We start from the raw sequence: 27,130 nt of genomic DNA on the forward strand, positions 1-27,130 counted from the left end.
ATAGTATTATATAATTGTGAAGAATTATCATTGATTTAGAGCATGGACTATTGCCCCTAGAAGATAAGTCTCTGGGGTCCCACAGTTAGATGGTGCATTAGGCACTTACAGGACAGGTAAGGAATACTGGGGCCCTCAGCAATTAAAAGAGAAGGTGGAGGGCAGCCCAGGTGGCTCAGCGGTTTAGCACTGCCTTCAGCCCTTCAGCCCAGGACCTGATCCTGGAGACCCGGGATCGAGTCCCACGTCGGGCTCCCTGCATGGAGCCTGCTTCTCCCTCTGCCTGTGTCTCTGCCTCTCTCTCTCTCTCTCTCTCTCTCTGTCTCTCATGAATAAATAAATAAATAAAATCTTTAAAAAAAAGAAAAAAAAAGAAGGTGGATAGAGAGGGAAGAAAAAAAACCTATGTATGGATTTTAAAGGCTCCATATTATCCAAATTTAAATGTTACCAACATTGAGGCAAGGCCCTCTCCCAACAAATGGTCCCTTAACCAAAGTCAGGGAGTGCCTGCCTTCAGCTCAGGTCATGATCCCAGGATCCTGGGATTGAGCCCCAAATTGAGCTCCCTGCTAGGGAGCCTGCTTCCCACTCCCCCTGCTTGTGCTCTCTCTGTGTCAAAATCTTTAGAGAAAAGAAAGAAGAAAAGAGGAAAAAGAAAGAAGAAAGAAAGATGAACACATGTCATTCTATACTTAGTCAAATCTGGCATAACTGCAGACCAGGTGATCTGGTAAACAGCAACCACAAGCATTATTTCTGCATCCCTAGGAAACTGGCTAGACAGGCAGGAGTGGGGTTGGAAGGGTTAGGCCACAGGCCCTCAAGTAAAACCTAACAGAAGAAACCAGATTCAAAATGAGTGATCTCTCAAGGTTCTAAATTTAGTTTCAACCTTCTGCTCAGCTTCCCAATCCCCTGCCCTCACCCCCAGATCTGGGACCTTTATTCTACAGAAATAATTGAAGTAGGCTGAATAATTCATGCTAAAAAGTAATACCTTGCTTTTTCCTTGTAATTAAAGGAGCAGAAACCACCACAGAAGGTTAAAAAGCAATAAACCTTAGCACAGTATTTCTGAGAACTTTTAAAAAATAATAGACTCTCACCAACACTCACAGATTCTGAAATTTTAAGGTAGGGACAGTCAGCTTCTAGGACAGTGTTAATGGTCAAGAACCTTCTGCATCGGGATCCCTGGGTGGCGCAGCAGTTTGGCGCCTGCTTTTGGCCCAGGGCAAGATCCTGGAGACCCAGGATCGAATCCCACGTTGGGCTCCCGGTGCATGGAGTCTGCCTCTCTCTCTCTCTCTCTCTCTCTCTCTCTCTCTCTCTCTCTGTGACTATCATAAATAAATAAAAATTAAAAAAAAAAAAACCTTCTGCATCAAGATAATTTGAGGAGCTTGTTAAAATGCAGAATCCTGTGTCCTACATCCCAGAATACTGATTCAGTAGGCCACAAGTGAGGCCTAGAAATCTGCATTTTAACCAGCTTTCACAGGTGTTTTTACACATTAAATTTAGAGAAGCCATACCCCCAACAGGTATCTGTGGAAAGTATGAAGGAAGCTTGATGGTGGGAGAGCAGGATGGGGGAACACAGTCTCTTAACCTGGCTTGTTTCAGACGCTTCCCTCTCCTGCCTCTTTCTCATCAGAAAGTTCCTTCATTTTTCCCCTCTACTTTCTAATTCCTGCCCCTTGCCATGCACTCACACAGATCTACTACTGTCTCCTGAGATTACTACGGAAACTCTGCCACAAACATGATTCTGTTCTAACACTTTTATCTTGCAGATTTCAAAACTGAGGGCCAGAGAGAAGAGACACGACAAAGGCCACAGTATTGGTTAATCCCTCAAGCAATCCTAACCCTTTTGACACGTAATCCAAAGTCTTCTCAACTACTTCAGGCTGCCTTTCATCATTCAGCTGATGCGAAAAGCTCTTTTCAGATACTAGTAAAGTAGCAGTATTTTGAAATACCTTCAAGGTCGCCTCCCTCAACACCTTCTTCAAGGGAAAGCAAGGTTCTGCATCTTAAACCTTCCTTCCTTTCTTAGGTTTCAAAGCTGTTTATATTGGTTACCAGGCAACCACCTCTTTAGAATTCCATGGGTCTACTGACAGAATTTGTGGGTTCAAACAGCGGTATCTTCAGTTATTTATATATTTCCTTTTGTAAACAACTTTGGAAAACTGCATTGTATTTATTGGTTGATGGCACAAGGGATTTCTTGGTCATCCTTTGGAAATAAACCTCTAGGTCTGTGCAACTCAGTATTTTTTCCCCAACAAAGGTTTATAAATCCTGCTGAGAAAGAGGCAAAGCAGGGAACACATGAATACTCAGCTCTGGCATCCTTCAGATTACTAGGCTGATAGAACAAATAGTAAAGTAGAACGGGTCTGTCTTTGGGGTCTTTTTCATTCCCCTTTTGTCTCCACATCCACTTAATTGGATTCCATCTCCCTGCTCCCCAAATCCTGATGATCATCTATTTTTACAAGGGATTTCTTCAAATCCTGTATTTCTAATAGTAAAATCCCAGGCTTCCAGAATACTGGTTTTCAGGAGTTCCTTCATGAACTAACAGCAGAAAGGTTTTCTGGCCATGAAGTTCTGTCTGTCTTGCTGACTGGGGCTATTTAGGTGGTCACCATATTTGCTGACCAACTTGAGCACTCACTTTAGGGTCTGGGCTCAAGCTGTGCTCAGACCCTGGGACCCTTACAAAAGGGTGAAGAGGCATGGTCTCTGAGATGAAAAGCCTGAAAACTAAAAATTTAACAGAATTACCATATGATCTAGCAATTCTACTACTTAGGAGTATATACCCAAAGAATTGAAAGCTGGGACTCTTATACAGGTATTTGTACAGCTATATTCGTAGCAGTACATTCACAGTAGTCAATGTGGAAATAACCTAAAATCCATCAGATGAATAGATAAACAAAATGTATTGTATACATACGATAGAATATCGAACCTTAAAAAGGAGGGAAATTCTGATACATGCTACATATATGGATTGATGGAGATATCTTGAATAGTCAAATTCCTAGAGACCAAAAGGGGAACAGTGGTTTCCAGGGGCTTCAGGGGCTTCAGCTTGGGCGATTGAAAAAGTTCTGGAGAGGGATAGTTGTGTGGTTGTACAACACTGTGAGTCTACTTAACTATACTCTTAAAAATGGTTAAAATGGCAAGTTTTATGTTTGTATAATACCACAATTTTTTTAAAACCTATTTAATTATGAAAGCCATGTTATTTCTTTGTTTTCTTCTTTTTTTTTTTTTTTTTTTAAGTAAGCTCCATGCCCAGTGTCGAGCCTACGGCGACCCTGAGATCAAGACCTGAGCTGAGATCATGAGTCAGATGCTCAACCAACAGAGCCACCCAGGTGCCCCAGCCATGTTATTTCTGATAGAAATTCTGGGCAAAGAAGAAAATTAAAACTACTAAAATTCTCCAAAGCCTAAGAAACAAGTTTGGGTAACTGTTGACTAGTCTTTTTTTTTTTTTTTTTTAATGTATTGATATACATTTTTTCAAGATTATGTGGATCTCTACCTACTCTCAATGTCATGAAAGTCTCCTCATCATATTCTACTCTAACATCTTTAATGGTTACATCTCTTCCGTTATACGACTGCATCACAATTAAATTGATTAAACCAAGTTTATATTGCTAGTTTGTTTCTAACTTTCCCTCTATTAAAACAACAAAATGATAAGCATCCTTACAGCCAATATTTACATATATTCATGAATACTTAGGAGCAATTCCTAAAAAATGTATCAAATATTTTTTACCAGATCACTCTGAAAAGGTCATACCAGTTTGTGCATCCATCACCAGTATATGAGTGTTTTACAAATCTAAAACATAGGACCTATCATATGAGAACAATTAAAGCATAATGGTTCAGAGCACAAACTCTGGAATCTGATTGCAAAGATACAAATCCTAGTATTTCTAATTATTTGAACGTCAGCAAATCAGTTCACCTCTCCTTCCAGGCCTTAATTTTCTCATTAAGAGAAACCTCATTAAGGTTCTTTTAAGGATTAAGAACTAGCTATTTACTTTCTTTAGTTTCTAGGCACAAAATATACTGAAATATCCTACAGAACCAGTGCAAAACTAATTATAGCTATAGGGAATTGCATGATAAATAACCAGCAGGAAATGAGAACATGTGAAACTAGGTAAAAAGGCTTGGTTGGGAAAGTCCTTGAGGGTGGTCTTACTGGGAGCAGTGGCAAACAGGTTTAATGGGCTTGAATCAAGCTTACACAATTTGCAGGTTTCTTTAATCAAAAGAATATGAAAAAAATCATGAATGTAAAATCAAATACAAGGCTTCAGAAAGAGCCTGAAGTTGGATGAAAAATCCATCACTGGGTGGAACCCATAGCTTATGAGAAAGTGGGGAAAAGGTGAGCCTTCCCAGATGAGAGGGAGAGGACATTTGCCTAAATACAGCAACATGACAATGCAGTATCATAACTATGATGTCATTTGGGTATTTTTACACCCGTAAGGAAGAAGCTGTGGTCACAAAGCTAGTAAAACTCCAGGCCCCCTTAATGTGGGGATGGTGTGGAAGATAAGCCTCTACACAGGTAATACACAAGCAGAACACTATGATGCACACTTTTAACGAAACGTCTTATGATTTTTTTTTTTCGTCTTATGATTATTAACGAGAGTGAATTACTCAACAAACTGATGAAAGTCCAATCCAATCCTGCACTCCTCTTAGCCATTAAGAATTTGGCGACTGGGGGATCCCTGGGTGGCGCAGCGGTTTGGCGCCTGCCTTTGGCCCGGGGCGCGATCCTGTGAGACCTAGGATCGAATCCCACGTTGGGCTCCCGGTGCATGGACCCTGCTTCTCCCTCTGCCTCTCTCTCTCTCTCTCTCTCTCTCTCTCTCTGTGACTATCATAAATAAAAATTTGAAAAAAAAAAAAAAAAAAGTTTGGCGACTGGAGGCTTTCCTAGCTGCCAGAAACTTCAGCGCCCGCCCTCGTGCGGCCAACAAGCTTCTGAGAAGCAGAACTAGGAGAGTCCTCCCCCCAGTAAACTGCAGCATTTTCAGTACGTAATGCAAGTTCACGTGTATCATTTTCGCTCTTGCTTTTAAAGGTACGCCTCTGACCTGGTGGGACAAGAGTCTGGCCCTCCAAGCCCAATTTGGCAGGCTACTCGGCCCCACTGGGCGCGCAGCCTGCAGATGACGGAGCCTGCCACTAGAGGGTCGCTGAGCAGTTTCTAACTTTCTCCACTGCCCAGTTCAGCTGACTCGGACTGAAACCAAGAGGCAAAATGGTGGCCTCCGCCGGCGCTATTCTGCGAGCCTCGGGACTCCGCCGATGGGGCTTCCTGCCGAGGACTCCAAAGCTGTGGGCAGGGGCCCGAGGCTCGGCGACGGTGAGCCTGGAGCCCGCGGGCGGCTGCGCCTGGGACGAGCCGGTGCGCATCTCCGTGCGCGGCCTGGCCCCGGGACAGCCCGTCACGCTGCGCGCGTCCCTGCGCGACGAGAGGGGCGCGCTCTTCCGGGCCCACGCGCGCTACCGGGCGGACGACCGCGGCCTCCTGGACCTGGCGCGCGCGCCCGCGCTGGGCGGCAGCTTCGTGGGGCTCGAGCCCATGGGGCTGCTCTGGGCCCTGGAGCCCGAGAAGCCCTTGGTGCGGCTGGTGAAGCGGGACGTGCAGACGCCCTTCGCCGTGGAGCTGGAGGTGCTGGACGGCCACGAGCCCGACGCCGGGCGGCTCCTGGGCCGGGCGCTGCACGCGCGCCACTTCCTGCGGCCCGGGGTGCGGCGGGTGCCGGTGCGCGCGGGCCGGGTGCGCGGCACGCTCTTCCTGCCCCCAGGTGAGCGCCCGGGCTCCCAGGCTGTCCTGCCTGCCTCTCTCTTTTCTCCTGCACTTCTACCCACAGTAAGGAGGCAGCTCCTGACATTGCAGAGACATTCCGTGGGGGCCTCAGAATGGGCCCTGGTGGGGACGTAGCTCTGCCGTTCCAAAACTGAAGGTTAGTTAGAAGACATAGTAAGGAAACGGAAAAGACAGTTTTGTCTTATTTATTTATTCATGAGAGACACACACAGAGAGAAGCAGGCTCCATGCAGGCAGCCCGACGGGGACTCGATCCAGGGTCTCCAGGATCACGCCCTGGGCCGAAGGCAGGCGCTCAACCACTGAGCCACCCAGGGATCCTGGAAAAGACAGTTGTAAGTGAAAACAAAAACATTTATAGGTAGTTCCAAGTCTTTAATGATTATTTTTTTTAAGGAATTTATTTATTTACTCATTCATTCATACATTCATTCATTCATTCAAAAGAGAGGAAGTGAGAGCATAAGAAGGGGGAGGGGGAGAGGCAGAAACAAACTCCTCACAGGCCGGAGCCCAACCCCGGATCTGTCACAGGACTCTGGGATCACAACCTGAGCCGAAGGCAGACACTCAACCAACTGAGCCACCCAGGTGCCCTAATGATTATTTCTTTAAAAATTTGTTTTTACGTAATCTTTATACCCAAAGTGGAACTCAAACTCACAACCCCCAGATCAAGAGTCCCTTGCTCTACAGATTGAGACAGCCAGGCACCTCTTTAATGATTCTTTAAAATCATCCTCAGTATAGCAACTTTGCTTTTCTCACAGTATACTAAGGTTTAAGAAAATTAGCACGGAGAAAGTCCTCTTGCTATGAACTTGAAAAGCAAAAATATTGGATAATTTTAGCAACATGAAAAGCAGTTGGCCAATGAACACATAAAAAGATATTATCTTAAAAAAAAGATAATATCTTTTTTATGCAAAATAAAGCTACACAATACATTTCACACCCTCAAAATTTGCCAAAATTTAAGTCTGACATTATCAATTGTTGACAAGTACATGGAGTCAAAGGAATCCACATACGATGCTGAAAGGAATAGTTATTCATGTACTCCAGGAAATAATTTTTAACTTAGAAATTTGTATCATGGGCAGCCCGGGTGGCTCAGCGGTTGAGCATCTGCCTTTGGCCCAGGGTGTGATCCTGGAGACCTGGGATCGAGTCCCACGTTGGGCTCCCTGCTTGGAGCCTGCTTCTCCCTCTGCCTGTGTCTCTGCCTCTCTCTCTCTCTCTGTGTCTCTCATGACTGAATAAATAAATAATTACATCTTTAAAAAAAAATTTGTATCATTCTACTCCTGTATATGTGTACTAAGAGGCATTGTTTGTAAGAGCAAAACAATTGGAAACAGCCCAAAAGTCCCATCAACAAGAGAACTGATGAATATACTGAGGTATGTTTACAGCAGCAGAAGTGATGGACCTGCAGCTACGAGGATCAAAATGGACTAATCTCAAAAAGAATACTGAATGGAACAATCAAGTCCCAGAAGAACACATTCAGTATCATTACATTTATTTGTTTGTTTGTTTAAAAGGTTTTTTTAAATTTATTTATTCATGAGTGTCATAGAAAGAGGCAGAGACACAGGCAGAGGGAGGAGAAGCAAGCTGCATGCAAGGAGCCAGATGTGGGACTCGATCCTAGGAATCCGGGAAGATGCTCAACCACTGACCCACCCAGGTGTCCCAGTATCATTGTGTTTAGATAAAACTCCAAAAATAGGCAAAATAAAATACTGTTTAAGTTACACATATAAGTGATAATACTATAAAGAAAATCAAGAGAGATAAAATACAGGATAGTAGAAAAAGAGTGAAGGGCACAGGTACTCAAAGGGCTTCGATAGTACTGTAATATTTCTTAAGATGCTGGGCATAAAGTGTTTGCTTTATTATTTTTAAGGTTTTGCATGTTAAATACACGCTTTTAAAAAAAGATTTTATTTATTTATTTATTTATTTATTTATTTATTTATTATTTACTTATTTATTTATGAGAGACAGAGGAGGCCATAAGCGGGGAAGGAGCAGAGAGAGAGGGAGGGACAAGCAGACTGCACACTGAGCGTGGAGCCCAATGTGGGGCTCGATTCCAGGACCCTGAGATCATGACCTGAATTGAAATCAAGAGTCAGATGGTTAACCACTTGAGCCACCCAGGTGCCCCTAAATACAAGCTTTTTACATAAATGGTGAAAATGTCCAATAAATGGAATCATAAGGGTATGCAGCCTTTTGAGTCTAGGTTAATGCATTTGAGATTCATTTATGCTCCATATATCCAATAGTTCTTTCTTATTTCTTAGTACTACTCCCTCCATTCTGCGGGTGTACTTCAGTTTTATTCATTCATTCTCCCTCTCCCCGGCCCTTTGCCCCTCGCTTGTACTCTCTCTCTCTCTCAAATAAGTAAAAAATATATTTTTTAAAGTGGTCAAAAAGGTGGGGGGCGCCTGGGTGGCTCAGTTGATTAGGCATCTGTCTTTGGCTCAGGTCATGATCCCAGGGTCCTGGGGTCTGGGATTGAGCCCCACAACAGGCTCCCTGCTCAGCTGGGAGTCTCTGCTTCTCCCTCTCCCTCTGCCCCTACCCCCACCCCTGCTCACTCACTTGCTCTCTCAAATAAAGTCTTTAAAACAAAACAAAAGCAATTTTATTGGCTCAACAGTTGAAGGATTGAGTTTCAGGCTGGGTTTCAAGTCTTTGGAGATTATGAATAAAGTTACTACAAACTCTTGCATATGCACTTTTGTGTGAATACAAATTTTCACTTCTTTTGGGTGAATGCCAAGGAATGGGATTGCTAAATCATATGGTAAGTGTTTAACTTTATAAGAAATTGCCCAACTGTTTTCCAAAGTGGCTGTATCATTTTGCATTTCCACCAGCAATTTATGAGGACTCCACTTGCTCTACATGCTCTCTAGCATTTGGTAGTGTCAGCTTTGGAGGTGGGGAGAGGGTAATGATTTTGCTTTTTCATTATAAGTTATTTTTAATTACAAAAGTAAGGCATGCTTTCTGTAAAAAATCTGTGAGGCTTTGAGGTGCTGGGTATAGGGGAAATGTGGATTGAGCCTATGCCACTGGATCTTTGAAGACCAGAGGTTGTCTAGCATTTCTGATTGTCAATAGAAAACTCTGACATCACCATGTAGACCACACATGGCTTTTGACTACACTGCAGAGAGTTTCAGGAATAGTTCATTTTTCTGTTTTGTTTCTTCCAAAGAACCTGGGCCCTTTCCAGGGATTGTGGACATTTACGGAGTTGGAAGTGGCCTTCTGGAATATCGAGCTAGTCTGTTGGCTGGCAAGGGTTTTGCTGTGATGGCTCTGGCTTACCATAACTATGAAGATCTCCCCAAGGGCCTGGAGATCCTCCATCTGGAGTACTTTGAAGAAGCTGTGAACTACCTTCTGGATCACCCTCAGGTTGGAATTTCTTTAGGTTTTATGATCTACGTATCAGATGTCCTCATAACTGCTCTTAATTTTCACAGAATCTGATAAATTCACTACAGCCCCTCCCAGTCCCTAATGCAAGCTACTACCATTTAGAGTCACTTCTCATAGACAGTTTCTATGCAATTTTATGTTCTCATATTTCCTGCTAGTAAAGATGTTCTTAGTTGGTTTGGAATTTTAAATCCCAGTATTTTATAGTATATCATAATAGGCCCAGACATGTTTGAAACAGGATATAGGAAGTAGAGGGAAAGGGGAAGGGAATCACTATCTCCAGAAGACAGTAGGTTAAAAGAACTGGGCAGCCAAAGAACTGGAGTAATCAGAAGTGTTTTGAGGGTTATAGGGCTTAGGGTATCCGAGGATCAGGAGATAAGCCTTGCTTATTTTACAGTTCAGAGCTCAGTGGACAGGAGGCTTTGGAACTCTTAGAAAAGGTGATATGGTGCAGTGGCACCAGCATGAATGTGGATAGACAAGAGTTAAATGTAAGTTTTGATTCACAAATTGCAGACTAGCCCCATGAACTTGCTTTTTCCTCCTCTGAAAAGTTGAGATGATAATAATATATCATTTAATTTCTAGTGCTTTTCCTCTAGAAGGAATAAATGGTTGAAACCAATCAAGGGTACTATTGTAGAAGAAGCCCATAAGGAAAAGAAGACTGCTGTTGAGAGGTGAATCAGATGGCCATTTGTAATAGGAGATGTTGGTAATGTTGGCAAGAGCAGTCCTTGTGGAATAGCACAGACCCAAACTACCCTGAGAGGATTTGGGTAAAGAAGGGAAGACAAAAAGAACAACTTAGATAACTGGTCCCCACAAATTTGCTGTAAATGAGAGTAGAAAACTAGGGCAGAGTGGATGTGAGGGCGAGGGTTTGTTGTGAAAATAGAGCAGTAAGTATGCCCATGGGAATGGGCCAGTACAGAAGAAAGTGACAAAGGAGAGAGCTGATATGATTGCAGCAGCAAGTCCTGGAGAATGAGAGTGGAGGAGATACCATGGGCAAGCATCAGGGGGGCCTCTAATAAGCACAGAGGGAGTTTGGAAACCCAAGAGAAGGCAGAGAACTTGAGCTCCTGTGGAATTAAGTAGATCCTGCAGGGGGAAAAGAGGAGGAGTTCCTACTGGAAAGCTTTATTTTCTCCAGCTGGTATGAAGAGCTGACAGTGAAAGGGAACAGGGTTAAAGGTTAAAAGGTTTGAGGTTGTAGGAGAGATGTGATACGGTCTTCTGGAGAAGTGGAAAGCAAACTTAAGTGAAATGAGGCAGGATGGATGAGAAACATGGATGCTGAGAACCCAAAGTATCTAGTATATCCTCTACATGGTTGTTGAAATCACCAAGAATGATGATGGAGCAATTGCAGAAAGGAAGATAAGAGGGGAAGAATAAGTCAATACTCTAAGGTTGCAAAAGCTGGCAAATAGTAGAGCCCAGATTCAGGCTTATTTCTACCTACTTTCCAATTCTGGGCACTGCTCATCAATTGCACTGTTCATGGTCTCATTCTCCTTCCTCCTCTGTCCTTTTCTCAGGTAAAGGGTCCGGGAGTCGGGCTGCTTGGCAGTTCCAAAGGAGGTGAGCTCTGCCTCTCCATGGCCTCATTTCTGAAGGGCATCACTGCCTCCGTCATAATCAATGGCTCCGTGGCCAATGTTGGGGGAACCTTACACTACAAGGATGAGATCCTGCCCCCTGTGGGCCTAGACTCAAATCGAATGAGGGTGACCAAAGACGGCTTGGCAGACATTTTGGATGTCCTGAATAGCCCGTTGGAAGGAGCTGACCAGAAGAGTTTCATTCCCGTGGAAAGGGCTGAGAGTGCCTTCCTGTTCCTTGTAGGTCTGGATGACCACAACTGGAAGAGTGAATTCTATGCTAACGAGGCCTCTAAGCGCTTACAGGCCCATGGTAGGGAGCAGCCCCAGATCATCTGTTACCCTATGGCAGGACACTACATTGAGCCTCCTTACTTCCCCATGTGCCGGGCTTCCCTACACACCTTGGTGGGTGGTCCTGTCATCTGGGGAGGGGAGCCCAGGGCTCATGCCATGGCCCAGATGGATGCTTGGAAGCAGCTCCAGACTTTCTTCCACAAACACTTGGGTGGGGAAAAGTAAGTGGTGGGAAGAGGCAGCTTTTTTTTTTTTTTTTTTTTTTTGAGGCAGCTTTTATTTTACATAAACCTTATGCCACAGCAACACATGGGAGTGACAATGGTTTCAGTCCAGGAAGGAGAAGAGCAGCTGGGGAAGGAAATATGCTTCCAGGGCACCAACTGTATGTCAATCATTTAATCTTCACAACTATGGGAGGCAGGTGAAAGAATATGTGCAAGCACAAGCTGTTGTTCACAACATTTTAAAGCAAATACAGTCTGTGAGAGCCAATGATTGCTATTAACAGTTCTTTAGTTAAAGAAAGATGACCCCAATATCAATCTAAAACTCTCTACCCTAGTAATGAAAATTCAGATATATGCATATTGGGCATTATAAACTAGCAAGGTTGTTTCTCATAATTAACCAGAAAGGCTTAGAAATTGATGGTTACATCCATGGGCCATAAGACTAAACTTCCGGAGTGGAGAGGTATTCAAGATAATATTTACAAATAATATTTGGAAACATATTTACAATTACAGAAAAAGAACAGGAAGATTATTAAGATGTAAACATGGCAACTTGATCTTTTTTTCTTAATATAGATTATGATTTCTATAATTTATATTTCCCTTCCTCTCCTGTTTTATCATTGAATTTTCTAAATTGCTACATTACTGAAAATTCAGATTCAGACAGCACCTAAATAAATCAAATGTCATCGTGAAAAAAAAAAGCTGTTAGTAAGGGTGCTAACTAGAGGCTTGTGGTCTCTGGCTCTACCAAGCCAGAACTAAAACAGAAGAAAATTGAGAGCCAAAAGAAACAAAAAGGTATGAAAGAGTTGAAGATTGTTTGTTTTTTACACTAAGAAAATGTAGTGCTTATACTTTCTAGTCTCCACTCACCTCAGCCAGCTCAGGGATGCCTCCTCTGCCCATGGCCAATAATGTAATGGCGGGCAGGTGGCTTTCTCTTTTTGTACTACTGATTGTGCTTTCTGCATGTTTTCCTTGGCACATGGGCAAGAAAAACCAGACTGGTTTAACTATACTCTCCAAAGTAATTTCTTCACTGTTTATCATGCTGGAATACCGAGTGTCCCCAAAGAGTCTGGAGCAGGTTTCTCTGAGAGAGCCTCAGGACAGAAACAAAAGGATGTTAAGAGCGTGGATGACCATGTCCCTTGTAGACTGGGCCCTTGCAGTGGACCCAAGGGGGAGAGGAGCCCCTCCTTTAATCCCTTCTGAAGTAAGATGGCTGTATAAACAAGTGGGGGAAATAACATTCTAGTGTAGAGGTAAAACAGAATAAAAGTGTCAAAGGGTCATTATTATATAAGGATGGGACAAACCACATCTAACTTGGTGGAGAGGTGGGGAGGACTTACAAGAAGTGGCATTTCAGATAGGACTTGAAATATGAGGAGGGGACCCCTGAGTGGCTCAGCGGGTTTAGCGCCGCTTTCAGTCCAGGGCATGATCCTGGACCCCCGGGATGGAGTCCCCGCGGGGCTCCCTGCATGGAGCCTGCTTCTCCCTCTGCCTGTGTCTCTGCCTCTCTCGCTCTCTCTCTCTCTGTGTGTCTCTCGTGAATAAATAAATAAAATCTTTTAAAAAAAATAGGATTTAAAATTGGTTTATGGCTTTTTTTCTTTAAAGATAATATATGTTTATTGTAGAAACTTAGGAAATACTGAAAACTATAAAGTAGTCAAAAGGCAGGTAGCTATACTTAATTACTCATTACCAAAGTGTACGTTATGGAAAGAGGGACAGGGAGTAACTCTGGAATGGAGAAGGGTAACAAACACTACCTTAGCCAAGTAAACATCAGCGATAAATTGTGTTGATTCCATATAACCTTGATATGACTGACATGCTGAAAGTGGCACTTCACCTCTGCAGTCTTCCTCCCCAGAAACTATAACTCTAGGCTGATCATGAGAAAAGCATTAAGCATGTCCAAATTAAGGGATGTTCTGCAAAATACCTGACTACAATACAACTGTCAAGGCCATCAAAAACAAAATGTCTGAGAAACCATCACAGCCAGGAAGAGCCTAAGGAGACATGACTAAATGTAATATGGTATCTTAGATGGGATACTTGAACAGAAAAAGGGCATTAAGGAAAAACTACAGAAATCTGGACAGAGTATGGAGTTTACTTAATACTAACATACAATATTGGTTCATTAGTTGTGACAAATGTGCCATAGTAATGTAAGATACTAACAAAAGGAGAAAGTATGTGCTGGATATACAGAAAATCTGTTACTTTGCAACTTTTCTGTAAATTGAAAACTTTAAAAATAAAAGGTTTATCTAAGTATTTAAAAAAGAAAGCACAATTAAAATTTTGGTATACTTCATTTCCTTCCAGTCTTGTATATACATATGTGTATTCATATTTTAACCATATATATAGATTTTTATCCTGCTTTTCTCGGACCTAACATCTTACACTGAGCATGATACCAAACCTCTAAATGTTAACAATATTTCATAATCTATAATTACTTTATTTATTTATTTATTTATTTATTTATTTATTTATTTACTCATGAGAGACACAGAGGCAGAGACACAGGCAGAGGGAGAAATAGGCTCCACGCAGGGAGCCCGACATGGGACTCGATCCAGGGTCTCCAGGATCGCGCCCTGAGCTGAAGGCGGTGCTAAACCGCTGAGCCACCTGGGCTGCCCTATAATTACTTTTTTAAAAAAGAATTTATTTATTCATGAGAGACACACAGAGAGAGGCAGAGACACAGGAAGAGGGAGAAACAGGCTCCATGCAGAGAGCCTGATGAGGGACTCGATCCTGGGACTCCAGGATCACGCCCTGAGCCAAAGGTAGACGCTCAACTACTGAGCCACCCAGGTGTCCCCATAATCTATAATTACTTAAGTGGTTTTCTATTTGGGGGCATCTAGGGTTTATTTATTTATTTTAAAGATTTTATTTATTTATTCATGAGAAAGAGAGACAGAGACATAGGCAGAGGGGGAAGCAGGCTCCCTGCAGGAGATTGATGTGGGACTCAATCCCAGGACCCCGGGATCACGACCTGAGCCAAAGGCAGACACTCAACCACTGAGCCACCCAGGTACCCCTGGACATTTAGGTTTTAAAAACAAGTTAGCTGTAATGATTAGTGTTGTGATTATGATTATTATCTTTGTAAATTCATTTCTGTGTAGATTACAAACCATTTCCTTGGGATGTAGAAGACTTCCTTATTAACTCAAGAAAGAATAAGGCTGAGAATATGTTTCTCCTTTAGGGATAATGAATAGGTTCCATACAATTTAAAAGAAGATTCTAGGGATCCCTGGGTGGCGCAGCGGTTTGGCGCCTGCCTTTGACCCAGGGCGCGATCCTGGAGACCCGGGATCAAATCCCACGTCGGGCTCCCGGTGCATGGAGCCTGCTTCTCCCTCTGCCTGTGTCTCTGCCTCTCTCTCTCTCTGTGAGACTATCATAAATAAATAAAAATTAAAAAAAAATAAAAAAATAAAAATAAAAGAAGATTCTAGTGGGATGCATGGGTGGCTCAGCAGTTGAGCCGTCTGCCTTCGGTTCAGAGTGTGATCCCAGAGTCCTGGGATCGAGTCCTGCATCTGGCTCCCTTCATGGAGCCTGTTTCTCTCTTGCCTGTGTCTCTGCCTCTGTCTCGCTGTGTCTCTCATGAATAAATAAGTAAAATCTTTAAAAAAAAAAAAAAAAAGAAGATTCTGGTTTAGGGGTGCCAGGGTGGCTCAGTCGGTTAAGTGTCCAATTCTTGATCTCAGCTCCCAACAAAATTAACAAAAGCAGACCCACACAAAGATATATTGTAATTAAATTGGCAAAATATAGTGATAAAAAAAATTTAAAAGCAGCAAGGCAAAAGAAGATGGAAATTTACAAGGGAAAACCCATAAGGTTAGGAGGAAATTTTTCAACAGAAGCTTTACAAGTCAGAAGAGAGTGGCATGATGTATTCCAAGTGCTGAATGGGAAAAATTTGGAGCCAAGAATATTCTATCCAGCAAGGCTATTATTCAGAATAGAAGGAGAGATGAAAGAGTTTCCCAAACAAACAAAAAATAAAGGCGTTCATGACCACTAAACCAGCCCTGAAAGAAATATTAAAGGAATTCTTTAATATTTAATATGGAGATCAAAAATGACAGCATAAAGGTAGGAAACACAAAAGCAGTAAAAATGAATATTTCTGCGAAAAGTCAGTCAAGGAATTCACAAAATAAAAGGATATAAAATATATAGCTAAAATGTGGGAAGGAGAGGGAAAACTTAAACAGTTATCAACTTAATATAGACTGCTATATGCAGAAGATGTTAATATACATACCTAGTGGTAACCATATATCAAAACCCACTAATATACATGCAAAAAATAAAGAGAAAGAAATCCAAATATATCAATAAAGAAAAGTGCAGAAAAAATCTTCAGAAACAACCCCAAACAATAAAATGACAATAAATACATACTTATCAATAATTGCATTGAAAACAAATAATTACATTGAATATAAATGGACCAAATGCTCTAAACGAAAGACATAAGGTGACAAAATAAATAAAACCCAAGATCTACATATATGCTACCTACAGACATAAAGACACCTGCAGATTGAAAGAGAGAGAAACATCCATCATGTAAATGGATGTCAAAAGAAAGCCAGAATAGCAATACTTTTATTGCATAAAATTGGCTTTAAAAAAAGATGGGGGATGCCTGGGTGGCTCAGCAGTTAAGTGTCTGCCTTCGGCCCAGGGTGTGATCCTGGAGTCCTGGGATCAAGTCCCATATTGGGCTCCCTGCATGGAGCCTGCTTCTCCCTCTGCCTATGTTTCTGCTTCTCTCTCTCTCTGTGTGTATCTTATGAATAAATAAATTTTAAAAATCTTAAAAACAAGGGACAAAAAGGACTCTATATAATAATAAAAAGGTCCAACAAGAAGATATAACAATTATAAATATTTATGACCCAACATGGGAACGCTCAAATACATAAAACAGTTAATAACAAACATGAACTAATTGATAATAATACAATAATTGTAGGGGACTTTAACACCCCACTTACATTGATAGATCACCTAAGCAGAAAATCAGCAAAGAAAAAATGGCTTTGAATGACACACTGGAGCCGATGGAATTTCACAGATAAAATCAGAACATTTCATTCTAAAATAGCAGAATACACATTCTATTCAAGTACACACAGAACATTCTCTAGATCACATATTAGCTCACAAAACAAGCCTCAACAAATCCAAGATTGAAGTCATACCATGCATCTTTTCTGACTGCAATGCTGCGGAAACTAGAAGTCAACCACAAGAAAATATGTGGAAAGATCACAAATATATAGAAGTTGAATAACATGCTACTAAACAATGAATAGGTCAACCAGGAAATAAAAAGAAGCTATCATTTCACAGAGCCCATATAAAGAAAAAGCCCTATCTTTTTCACAGAGCCCATGTAAAGTGAAACAAAGGAAATGCAGGCATTAGTGATGTAATCTATTCAGATTTATGAAGGAGAATCAGCGAGTCAGTTGAGTATGAATTAGTACAGTCTCAAATAGAGCAAGGTGAGAGACATCTCTTTTTCCCTACTATGGTAGAAATATTTCTGGAATATCTGATTGGAGAGTAAGTTTCTTTCCTGGAAATTGAATTATTAATTACAATAAAATCTAACTGAAGCATAAATAAAGTATAAATGTAGTTACAGCTTCTTACAAATAAAGATAGTGTCCTTCAGGGTGACCTGGACAGAGCAGGTGAAAGAGAACCAGAGTTGCAAGGGCACATGTAATTTTTATTTGAAAGATGCTTCTTTTTCTCCAAAGTAGATGACAAAGAAAGAAGGGGTGCCTGTCTGGCTCAGTTGGAAGAATGTGAGACTCTTGATCTCGAGGTTACCACTTTGAGCCCTACGTTGGGTGTAGAGACTACTTAAATGAATAAAATAAATGAAAAAACTTTAAAAATTAATATAGGACTTAACAAAAATAAAATGAATTATACAACACAACCAAATGGGATTTATCTTAGCTAAGCAAAGCTGGTTCAACATTCAAACAATCTATTAATTGGGGGGCGTGGGTGGCTCAGTCAGTTGAGCAACTGCCTTCAACTCAGGTCATGATCTTGAGGTCCTGGAATAAAGCCCCAAGTTAGGATCCTTGCTCAGTGGGGAGGTTGCTTCTCCCTCTCCTTCTGCCTCTCCCCCTGCTTGTGTGCTTTCTCTCTGTATGGCAAAAAATAAAATCTTTTTAAAAAATCTTTTAATGAAGTCCATCATATCAACAGGCTAAAAAAGGAAAATTACATGATCAGTAGATGCAGAAGAAAGCATCTGACAAAATCCAATACCCATTAATGATAAAAATTCTCCGAAAAGTAGGAATAAAGGGGAACTTGCTCAAATTGATAAAGAATATCTACAAAAGCCCTATGGCTAACATCAAACTTCTAGTTTCTCACTAAGATCAGGAACAAGGCAAGGATGTTCCCTCTCACTACTCCTTTTTAACATCATACTGGAAATTCAACCTAATGCAATAAGACAAGAAAAGGAAATAAAAGGTATTCAGATTGGGAAGCAATAATTCAAACTGTCTTTGTTCACAGATGACACGATCATCTTTGCAGACAATACAAAAGAACTGACAAAAAAGCTAGAACTAATATGCAATTACAGCAAGGTTGCAGTATACAAGGTTAATACACAAAATTCAATCACTTTCTTATATACCAGAAAAGAGCAAGTGGAACTTGAAGTTAAGAACACAATACCAGGGACGCCTGGCTGGCTCAGTCAGTTAAGTGTCTGCCTTCGGCTCCGATCATGATCCCAGACTCCTGCGATCCAGCTCCACCTTGGGCTCCCTCCTTGCTCAGTGGGCAATCTGCTTCTCACTCTCACTTTCCCCTAGCTTCATGCTCTCTCTCTCTCTCTCTCAAATAAATGAATAAAATATTTTAAAAAAAGGAATTCCCGGGTGGTTCAGTGGTTGATCATCTGCCTTTTGCTCAGGTCATGATCCTGGAGTCCCAGGATGGAGCCTGAGTCAGGCTCCCTGCTCAGCCAGGAGTCTGCTTCTTCTGCTCCCTCTGCCCCTCCCCCAACTCATGCTCGTTCTCTCCCTCTCTTTCTCAAACAAATAAATAAATAAATAAATAAACAATATTTTTAAAAGTGGACAAGAGACTTGAGCAGATATCTCAACAAAGAAGATGTATAAATGGCAAATAAGCACGTGAAAAGATGTTCAGCATCATTTGTCATTAGAGGATGACAAATCAAAACAATGAGAAATCACTACGCATCTATTAGAATGCCCAAAACCCAGAACGTTGTCCACACCAAATACTGGCAAGGATGTAGAGCAATAGTAACTGTCATCCATTATTAGTGGGAGTGCAAAATGGTACATCCACTTTCAAAGACAGTTTGGCTATCTCTTAAAAAAACTAAGGATACTCTTACCATATAATCCAGCCATCCCCTTCTTTGGTATTCCAAGGATCTGAAAACTTATATTCATGCAAACATCCCATTTTCTGACCATTACCTCCACTTTCCCATATTCCCTGTCTTCTAACTCACTGTCTCTAGTACTCTGATTAAGTCCTTCCACCCACTAGGGCCTATAATCCATTAATCCCTCCAATTTTTTTTTACTGTGCCCTTTCTTAGCCAGTCAAATATAACCATTTCCTTCCAAATACCATCAACCTTCACTTCTTCATACTAGTTTGGCAGAATTCCAGCCCTCGTTAAATGCTCTCTGGAAATTCTGCATTTGCATCAGGGCACTTGAATGTGGCTGGAGAAAAAAAAAACAAAAACGACTATACTGACTGTCTCACTTTAAATCTCACATCCTTATAGATTTTTAAGATCTCTTTGTTCTCTCCCACTGAACAAGCTTGAGCAAGGTGCACTGCCAGCAGTCCCAGGCATCTTCTTCCCAGACTTAGCCACAATACAGCAACTGTACTTGTGATGCTGGTGTTCACCCTGAGCCTTCTGCTCCATCAGAGTCCTCACTCCCTCACCCAGTGAAGCACCGCACACTCCACTCTCCTTCTAGAACCCCTGTGAGCTGCATGTCCTGCTGGTGGGAAGCCCAGTGCACCAGCTTGTGATGCCCCTGCTCCTCCCAGCTGCCTCTTCCCCACCCTGCAGCTTATCTTGGGGTTCAAGACCAAGGACATCATCAAGGAGCATTGCAGGGACTGTTACAGGGTGAAGAGGCAGATGTAGTTCCTTTCATTGTGAAATAATATACAAAACTACATTACTTCCTTGAGGAATGGTACCACCTTATTGAAAGAAAAATAAAATTTAAACATTGCCTAATCAAAATAAATAAAGTAAAATAAAATAAAATCTCTTTATTCTCAGGGTGTCTGGGTGGCTCAGTGGTTGAGCGGTTTGCCTTTGGCTCAGGTGGTGATCCGGGGGGCCTGGGATTGAGTCCTGCATCAGGCTCTTCACAGCCTTCTTCTCCCTCTGCCTATGTCTCTGCCTCTGTCTCTGCCTCTCATGAATAAATAAATAAAATCTCCAAAAAAAGAAAAATACTTTTTATTCTCAGTCACTGAGATGAGTAAAAATCTCTCAATTTGATTGGGGATTTTTTTTCTCCTTTCAGTTACAATGATTTTGCATTTTATATTTTCAGACTGTTTTTAGAAACATAATATCTTCCTATTAAAGCAAACTTTTCATCACCATACCTTTAATTACAAAAAAAAAGACTCTTCTAAGTAATACTTTTTGCCCTAGTTTACTTTGCTTGAATTAATATAGCCACAGCAGCTTTATTTTTGTTAGTATTTATATAGTATATATTTTTCTTTCCTTTCACTTTGAATCTTCCAGTATCTTAATATTCAACCTGTGTTTCCTCCAATAAGTAGCATGTAGTTTAATTTTTCAAAAGCCAGTTTGACAGTCTTTGTCTTTTTACTGGATTACTTAGTTCATTTATGTTTAATGGAATTAACATATGGAGTTTATATCTACCATTTTACTATTTGCCTTTTTGTTGTTGGTGTCACTTTAAACTCATATCCATAAACCTTAAGTAGGCCCTTAATAATCAGTGTGCATGGTTCATTTCAGCTCCTTCACTGCCAAACCTGGGGGGGGGAGAATTGCTTTAGTTTCTCTGCCTTCTCTTCAACTTCAATGACCAAGGAATAAAGGACTTCATTTTCTGTGGCACCAAGCAATGAACTTACACAAATTCCCATCATCACATTGACCCACCTAAAAGCATTTGTACTCCTATAATCTGTCTTCTTTCCTCTCATTATAGATGAGCAGTTCATGCTTCTATCTTGTCAACGCTTCTACTTGCTTTCTATTTCCTGTACCCTCTTGTCTATTCAAAGGCAAGAATTTTCTCTTGCCTTCTCTTTTTTCTATATTTTTTCTTCTCTTTTTTCTATATAATTCCCATCAGCTTAAAACATGCTGTTATTTCTGCCATCTTAAACACAAAGTAAGAAACAAAAACTTCTTGGGGCTCCTGTCTGGCTCAATTGGAGGAGTGGGTGACTACTGGTCTTGGGGTCATGGGTTTAAGCCCCATGCTGGGTGTAGAGATTACTTTAAAAATTAAACAAAACAAACAAAAACAAGCTTCTTAATTCCATTTATGTCCAGTTTCTCTGTTCCTCTTCATCATAAAATTTCCAGAAAGAATTATATCTACTTGCTGTCTCTAATTTCTCTTCTGCAATTTTCTCTTAAAATTTCCTGAAATCTTTTAAATTCAAATTTTTGCCTCCACTACTACTTCACATTTTAATTAGTTTGTAAGAAAAACATTGCAAAAATCATGGAAATTTCTTAGCAGAATTTTAATTGAAGCCTTTGCATAATTAGTGAGCAAGAAGAAAAGATTAATATTATGATTTAGAACAACCATTGATGAGCTTCTTCAATTTGATTTGATATATCTTGGTGAGAGATCTTTTTTAGCTAAGATAGCATTTAAAACAAAGTATAAAACAAACTGAACCTAGAACTAGACATTTAAACCACAAAATTGTAAGTATTTTAAAATATACCAAAGCAGTTTAACTTACATGGTTCACTCCAAAAATAAATGTATTACATTTACTTAAAATACATACGTAAAACATTTACTTAAAATACATAAAAATAGGGCAGCCCGGGTGGCTCAGCGGTTTAGCGCTGCCTTCAGCCCAGGGCCTGATCCTGGAGACCCGGAATTGAGTCCCAAGTCGGGCTCCCTGCATGGGGCCTGCTTCTCCCTCTGCCTGTGTCTCTGCCTCTCTCTCTCTGTCTCTCTCTGTCTCTCATGAATAAATAAAATAAAATAAATCTTTAAAAAATACATTAAAATAGAAAATACATTTACAATGTATTATGTAAATGTTGTATGAATATTTTAATAAGAGAAAAATGTCGATATTAAAATAAGGTGCAAAATTATTTTAAAGTACTATGTATCTTATCCCATTCTTTAAAAATTTTTGTTGCATTTCAGAAGCTTTATTAAAATATACATCACATATCATAAAGATCACCCTTTTAAAGTATCCTATTCAGTGATTTTTAGTATATCCGTAGTTATCAATCATCAATACTATCTGAATCCAGAACATTTTCTTTTTTTTTTTTTTTTTAAATTTTTATTTATTTATGATAGTCACACAGAGAGAGAGAGGGGCGCAGAGACACTGGCAGAGGGAGAAGCAGGCTCCATGCACCGGGAGCCCGACGTGGGATTCTATCCCGGGTCTCCAGGATCGCGCCCTGGGCCAAAGGCAGGCGCCAAACCGCTGCGCCACCCAGGGATCCCTGAATCCAGAACATTTTCATCACCCACAAAAGAAACCCCATATCCATTGGCAGTAATTTCCATTCCCTCCTCCTCCAGCTCCTAGCTACCACTAATCTACTTTTTGTCTTTGGATTTGCCTGTTCTGGATATTTCATGTAAATGGAATCGTATATTATGTGGCCTTCTGTGTTTCCCTTCTTTCATAATATTTTTACACTCCGTCCATGTTGCAATATGCATCAATACTTCATTTCTTTCCTTTTAAGTAAGCGCTAGGCCCCACATAGGGCTTGAACTCATGACCCCAAGTACAAGAGTCACATGCTCTACTGACTGAGCCAGCCAGGTGCCCCTGAAATGAATATTTTATTTCTCTTTATGGCTGAATAATATTCTATTGGAGAGATGCTATATTATTGATCCCTTCACCTGTTAATGGATATTTAAGTTGTTTTCTGTCAGGAGCTATTATAAAGTAAGCTGTTATGAATGTCTCTATACAAGTCTTTGCGTGGACATATGTCTTCTCTTGGGTATAGACCTAGGAGTGGAATTGCAGGTCAAATATTTACTCTGTGTTTAATATATTGAGGAATTGCCAAACCATTTTTCAAAGAGGTCATACCATTTTATTTATTTTTTATTTATTTATGACAGTCACAGAGAGAGGGAGAGAGAGAGAGAGAGAGGCAGAGACACAGGCAGAGGGAGAAGCAGGCTCCATGCACCGGGAGCCTGACGTGGGACTCGATCCCAGGTCTCCAGGATCGCGCCCTGGGCCAAAGGCAGGCGCCAAACCGCTGCGCCACTCAGGGATCCCCGTCATACCATTTTACACTCCCAACAACAGTGAGAAATCCAATTTCTCTACATCCTCACCAACATTCTCTTTTTTATTACAAACAATGTAATGAGTAGGAAGTAGTATTACATTATGGTTTTTAACTCCCATTTTACTGATGGCTAACGATGCTGGGCATCTTTTCATGTACTTATTGGTCATTTGTATATCTTCTTTGGAGAAAGGTCTGTTTAGCTCCTCCGCTCACATTTCAGTTAGGTTATATGTCTTTTAATCAAGTTGCAAATGTTTTTGTATGTTCTGAATACCAGCTGCTTATCAGAAAGATGATTTGCAAATATTTTCTCCCATTCTTTGGGTTATGTTTTCACTTTCTGGATGGCATCATTTGCACAAAAGTTTTAAAGTTTGATGTGGCCCAATTTCTTTTTTCTTTTTTTTTGCTTATGCCTTTGGTGCTATTTAAGAAATCACTCTTAATCCAAGATCCCAAAGATTTATTCCTGTTTTTTTTCTAAGAGTTTTATAGTTTCAGCTTTTACATTTAGACTTATGATTCATTAAGCGTTTGTAATTTGATATTTTTCAGTAAAGATTTCTTATTTAAAAAAAAAAAGATCCATTTATTTATTCATGAGAGACAGAGAGAGAGGGGCAGACACAGGCAGAGGGAGAAGCAGGATCCTCACAGGGAGCCAGATGTGGGAGTAGATCGTGGAACCCCAGGATCAGGCCCTGAGCCAAAGACAGATGCTCAACTTCTGAGCCATCCAGGCGTCCCTCCAGTAAAGATTTCTTAAACAGTGGTTTTAAAGTGAGTTGAAGTGAAAAACTAGAGCAAATTATCTGGGGGATTTGGACCCCCAAATCAAGTATCTGGCAGTTATTAAGATATTACATATTACATTTGGGCTTTAATGTATTTTTCTAATCTACAATCCCATTTGAGTTCCATATCCGGTAGGATTTTACTGTTACGTATTAATACTGTGAGACCCAAGTCGATGGAGAGCCTTATCTGTCCCAAGCTAAGGCTCAGATGGCCAGGACACACGCAGTGCTGCCACTCGTGGGTACCTGGACAACAAAGCCCAAGCCAGGGCTCTGACACTTGTTAGTGCTGTCACCCTGTGCAGGTAGTGAAGGTTCTCTGAGGCTCAGTTTCCTCCTCCATAATAAAGGAAAAGGAATGCAGCCCCTAAAGATGAAATGATATATGTCTGGGATATAACAGATGTATAAGAAGAAGTCGCTCCTACGAATAGTATTGTTTACTAAGGAATTTCTGCTTAGGCAATCCTAGACACTGCATCTCTAACGCTTTACATTTTCCAAAGATTGCCCTTCTTCAAGGAGAGGGTGGAGTTCCAGAAACTCTGCCTGTCCTCACACACTCCAGTCCTACCAGTCTGGCTGGAGGGAGACAAGGGTTGCGTTCCAGAGGCGGGCTGAGCACCAGGAGGCCCCGCGCACCCCGCCCGGCCTGGGACAACCACCTGCGGCGTCAGCCTCCGGCGCGTTCCGCGAACGAGGCCCACGGGCCTGCAGCGCCCCGACGCCTCCGGACGCGGCCCCGCCTCCCGCCGCTGCTGCGCCCGGGGACGCCTGACCCCGCGGGCCCGCGAGGCGCGCTCCGCCGCCCGGACTGGACCGCGGCCACGCACGACCCGCGGCCGCCGCGCGCACCCGGGATGCGGACGGTGACGGTGGAGCCGCGGGCCGCTGCGGCTGGGACGAGCCCGTGCGCATCTCTCAGATTCCGGCTGCCTTCCGGCCCTTTCCTCTCCCGGGTCTGCTCAGCACACTGCGCTGCTCGTTCATGGCCTCGTTCTCCTCCCCGCTCTGTCCTCCTCTCAGGTAAAGGGGCTGCTTGGCAGTTCCAGAGGAGGCGAGCTCTGCCTCTCCATGGCCTCGTTTCTGAAGGGCATCGCTGCCTCCGTCATAATCAATGGCTCCGTGGCCAGTGTTGGGGGAGCCTTACTACAAGGATGAGATCCTGCTCCCTGGGGGCCTAGACCCAAATCCAAGGACGGTGACCAGAGGGGGCTTAGCACACATTTTGGATGTCCTGAATAGCCAAGCGGCGACCCAGGGAGTAATAGAATACTAATGAGATGTAAAACTACTAACAGTTCAAAAAGCAAATACAATGTTAGTTCTTTGCTATCTTCTCTGTGGATGAGTAAGGATTCACTTGGTTCAAATAAATTTTAAGAAAAAAAAAAAACAAATAAATTTTAAGTTACATTCCTGCTTAGGCATATGGAGCTTTATGATTTAGTTGTTTCAATAAGTAAGACATTATCTAGATGAATTACTTAACAATGATTAATGTGAAAATAAAAAATTTAATATTTGCATCACTTGATAAAAATATTTCCACAATAAGCTTCCTAAAAAAAAAAAACTTGATTTATGGTGATGGTGTTATTTCCTCAATTATCTTTTTTTATAAGGCAATTTTGAGGGGAACCTGGGTGGCTCAATGGTTGAGCATCTGCCTTCCGCTCAGGTCGTGATCCTGGAGTCCTGGGATCCAGTACCACACTGGGCTCCCTGCACGGACCCTGCTCCTCCCTCTGCTGGTGTCTCTGCCTCTCTCTCTGCATCTCCCGTGAATAAATAAAGAAAATCTTTAAAAAATAATAATAATAACGGGGGCAGCCCAGGTGGCTTCGCGGTTTAGCGCCGCCTTCAGCCCAGGGCGTGATCCTGGAGTCCTGGATCGAGGCCCACCTCGGGCTCCCTGCATGGAGCCTGCTTCTCTCTCTCTGCCTGTGCCTCTGCTTCTTTCTCTCTCTCTCTCTCTGTCCTTCATGAGTAAATATATAAAACCTTAAAAAAATAAAATAAAAAAATAACGAGGCAATTTCTAACATTTTCTCTAAAATTCAAAAACCATACCATGTGAATATTAGTCATTAAAAGAATGAAATCTTGCCATTTGCAATGATGTGGGTGGAACTAGAAGCTATTATGCTAAGCGAAATAAGTCAGAGAAAGACAAATACCATATTTCACTCATATGTGGAATTTAAGAAACAAAACAGATGAACATAGGTGAAGGGAAGGAAAAATAAGATGAAAATTGAGAGGGAGGGACAGCCCTGGTGGCTCAGTGGTTTAGCGCCGCCTTCAGCCCAGGGCCTGATCCTGGGGACCCGGGATCGGTCCTGCGTTGGGCTCCCTGTATGGAGCCTGCTTCCTCCTCTGCCTGTGTCTCTGCTTTTCTCTCTCTGTGTCTCTCATGAATAAATAAATAAAATCTTAAAAAAAAAAAAAAAAGAAAGAAAGAAAGAAAGAAAGAGAAAGAAAGAAGAAAGAAAGAAAAGAAAGAAAGAAGAAAGAAGAAGAAGAAAGAAAGAAGAAAGAAAGAAAGAAAGAAAGAAAGAAAGAAAGAAAGAAAGAAAGAAGAAAGAAAGAAAGAAGAAAAAGAAAATTGAGAGGGAGGCAAACCGTAAGAGGCGCTAAACTCTAGGAAACAATCTGAGGGTTGCTGGAGGGGAGGTGGGTGGGAGGACAGGATAACTGGGTGATGGGCATTAAGGAGAGCACTTGATGTAATGGGCACTGGGTATGATATACAACTGATGAATCACTAAATTCTACCTCTGAAACTAATGAAAAAATAACAAAAATTAATTAATTAATTAAAAAATTAAGTTTTCTTTAAAATAGTTTTAAAAACACCCCAGCACCATGCTCTTTTTTTGGGGGGGAGTCAGCTTTTTCTTTGATACCACTGTATGCTCCTCACTTAATCCTCACCAATCTGTGAGGCATGTGTACTTTATTTTACAATTGAGGAAACCAAGTCTCAGAGAAATTCTTCGCATATGAAATGTAGAGTTGGGATTCAGTATCCCCAAATGCAGTTTCTTCTCTCTTTTACACTGCTTATCTGTTGTAAGCTGTTATTTGTTAACCTGGCCTCATATCTGTGGTTCTTCAGTTTATTTGGGAACAGAACAATTTGC

At 41.5% G+C, this 27,130-nt stretch overlaps 3 protein-coding genes across 8 annotated transcripts in view; 2 read left to right on the forward strand and 1 right to left on the reverse strand.

The window, feature by feature from the left end:
- The window catches only part of HEATR4 (HEAT repeat containing 4), a 48,759-nt gene extending 46,665 nt beyond the window's left edge, over positions 1-2,094 (reverse strand). The window contains 1 exon segment of the mRNA XM_049113698.1: positions 1,989-2,094. The gene's annotated coding sequence lies outside the window, so the exon portion shown is untranslated.
- RIOX1 (ribosomal oxygenase 1) overlaps positions 1-3,685 on the forward strand; it is a 36,961-nt gene extending 33,276 nt beyond the window's left edge. Inside the window, exons 4-5 of one of the 5 annotated variants that reach the window (XM_049113693.1) lie at positions 1,800-2,268; positions 3,313-3,685. The gene's annotated coding sequence lies outside the window, so the exon portion shown is untranslated. The other 4 variants (XM_035719525.2, XM_049113694.1, XM_049113696.1 and 1 more) reach the window with 4 other exon arrangements.
- Positions 3,362-25,763, forward strand: LOC112657831 (acyl-coenzyme A thioesterase 1-like). 2 transcript variants are annotated; one of them, XM_049113697.1, is made up of 4 exons: positions 3,362-3,499; positions 5,159-5,888; positions 9,156-9,358; positions 24,491-25,763. In XM_049113697.1, the coding sequence occupies exons 2-4, from the start codon at positions 5,339-5,341 to the stop codon at positions 25,166-25,168; spliced, it is 1,431 nt and encodes a 476-aa protein (XP_048969654.1). In that variant the 5' UTR covers positions 3,362-3,499; positions 5,159-5,338; the 3' UTR covers positions 25,169-25,763. The 2 variants fall into 2 exon arrangements, with proteins under 2 accessions (XP_048969654.1, XP_025299789.1); XM_025444004.3 differs by lacking the exon at positions 24,491-25,763 and adding an exon at positions 10,933-13,133.
- The last annotated feature ends 1,367 nt before the right edge of the window (positions 25,764-27,130 follow it).

The sequence above is a fragment of the Canis lupus genome, chromosome 8 (genome assembly GCF_003254725.2).
Source record: "Canis lupus dingo isolate Sandy chromosome 8, ASM325472v2, whole genome shotgun sequence".
Classification (NCBI taxonomy): Eukaryota; Metazoa; Chordata; class Mammalia; order Carnivora; family Canidae; genus Canis; species Canis lupus.